Here is a 2,085-nt window from a genome sequence, read left to right as displayed (position 1 = left end):
TTCTTTAGACCATACACCCTTATGGTGACCACAAGAAACCGAACTAGCAACATGGACGGAGGAAGGATGGCGGATGATCAAGCAGATACAAGGGAAATGATCAGGGCAATGCAGTAGAGGATGGATGAGATCCAGAGGAACTATGAGGTGCAGATGCAAATTCTGCGTGAGGAGAACGCCACCCTTCGGCGAAAGGAGGAGGGTATTCCTTCAATCCCCACTGTGCCCGATCCACTCAGACTGAGCCAGGTGCAGCAGCACCGGGAAGCCGAGCGGGTGGAAAGCCGCCCGCCCCCCACAGGATAGGAGCAATCACAGCCTCCGCGAGTGGAAAAGATACAAGCATCGAGGGGAAACCTCTCTCACACGATGGCCGAAAGCTTTGGGGCCAACGAGGGAGGTCATCCTTCCCGACAACCGATCCACGCGTCGAGGAATTTCCCCTTCAGTCAATTCATTCTGGAGACACCGCTACTGGAGAGATGGAAAATGCTAACGTTCGACAAGTATGACGGGACGACGAACCCTGACAACCACATGCGGATCTTCACGCACCAGATGATGTTCCACGCAGTGAGTGACCCGATCTGGTGTCGCATTTTCTCGACCTCCCTGACGGGAGAGGTGTTGGAGTGGTTCTTTGAGCTGTCGACCAACAACATCGACTCCTTTGCCACTCTGAAGGCCAGGTTTAGCACGCAGTTTTCCCCTCTGAGGTCGGCTATCTTGACGGTAGATAACTTAGTAAACATCCGGCAGGAGGATGGGGAGTCGCTGAGGAGTTATCTCGATCGATACAATCGTATGTCGGTCAAGATAAAAGACCTCAGCATGAAATCGCCTGACAGGGAGGTGTGTTTGCAGACCAGATAAGCCGCAAGAAGCCGAAGACGATGGAGGAGATGAGGGAACGAGCGGCCAAGTTCATACAGATGGAGGATATGCAGGAGTTTAGGGTGAAGAAGAGGGAGAAGGAAGATGCAGCATCCTAGAAGAGCGCCCCTCGACCGAGCAAACCCCTGGCCCAGCCCAGCGAGAAAAAGACACCTAAATTCACGACATATACCCCCTTAACCGTTCCCCGGGCGAAGATTCTGCAGGAGGCTTTCAGCGCCGACTCACTTCCAACGACCAAAAGGAAGCCCCCACCTCCCGACGCCGATGGCAGCAAGCACTGTCAGTACCATCGAACGATCGGCCACACCACTGAAGAATGCCACACACTCCGCAACAACATTGAGGAGCTAATTCGACAAGAGCACTTGAAGAAGTACATTCAGCAAGATCACCCCCAACGAAGCCCGATCAAAAACAGAAGTCCCGCACGGAGGCAAGCCCCGGCCAGGTGGGAGAAGCGGAGAGAGCCAGAGCCCGAGAGGCAAATGAGGGAACCGTCCAGGGCCCACCGAAGCCCGAGGAGGAGTCGCAGCCGGAGCAGGGACAAACCCCTAAGGGGTTATATCAATATCATTTCCGGAAGATTCGCTGGAGGAGGATCGAGCTCGTCCACTCGGAAGAGGCACGTTCGGGCGCTCAAGTCAGTTCATCTGGTAGAGAGGAAGGTGCGGTCTATGCCCCCCATCACTTTTACTGACGAGGACTTCAAGGCTCCTGATCCCGATCATGATGATCCCATGGTCATCTCCATTGAGGTAGCCGAGTATGGAATCGGGAAGGTTCTGGTGGACCATGGGAGCTCCGTCAACATCTTATACTAGAAGACTTTCCGGAAGATGAACCTGTCCGAAGATTTGATCGTCCCCTACAACGAACAAATTGTCGGATTCTCGGGCGAGAGAGTAGACACGAGAGGTTACCTGGACCTCTGCACCAGGATCGGCTCGCGAAGGGACGGTCGGGAGGTAAGACTTAGAATCTTGTTAGTTGAAGCTAACACTTCCTACAATGTATTGTTAGGAAGGCCTTGCCTTAACGCTTTCGGGGCGATCATCTCCACCTTACACCTGGCCATGAAGTTCCTGCCGGATAAGGGGACGATATGCACCGTGCATGCGGACCAGCAGATCGCCGGGCAGTGCTATGCAGCGGGACTAAAGGTCGCTCCCTACAGTCGCCCCAGAAAAC

General features: G+C 54.2%; 1 protein-coding gene across 1 annotated transcript; it reads left to right on the top strand.

The window, feature by feature from the left end:
- Nucleotides 1-369: 369 nt before the first annotated feature.
- LOC114175140 lies at nt 370-1,718 on the top strand. Its single transcript, XM_028059909.1, has 2 exons — nt 370-852; nt 1,101-1,718. Exons 1-2 carry the CDS (start codon nt 370-372, stop codon nt 1,716-1,718), a joined length of 1,101 nt encoding a protein of 366 aa, XP_027915710.1.
- Nucleotides 1,719-2,085: the final 367 nt, after the last annotated feature.

This window comes from Vigna unguiculata, chromosome 3 (assembly GCF_004118075.2).
Source record: "Vigna unguiculata cultivar IT97K-499-35 chromosome 3, ASM411807v1, whole genome shotgun sequence".
Classification (NCBI taxonomy): domain Eukaryota; kingdom Viridiplantae; phylum Streptophyta; class Magnoliopsida; order Fabales; family Fabaceae; genus Vigna; species Vigna unguiculata.
Note: the sequence above shows the minus strand (reverse complement) of the source record. Positions and strands in the feature narration are given on the sequence as shown.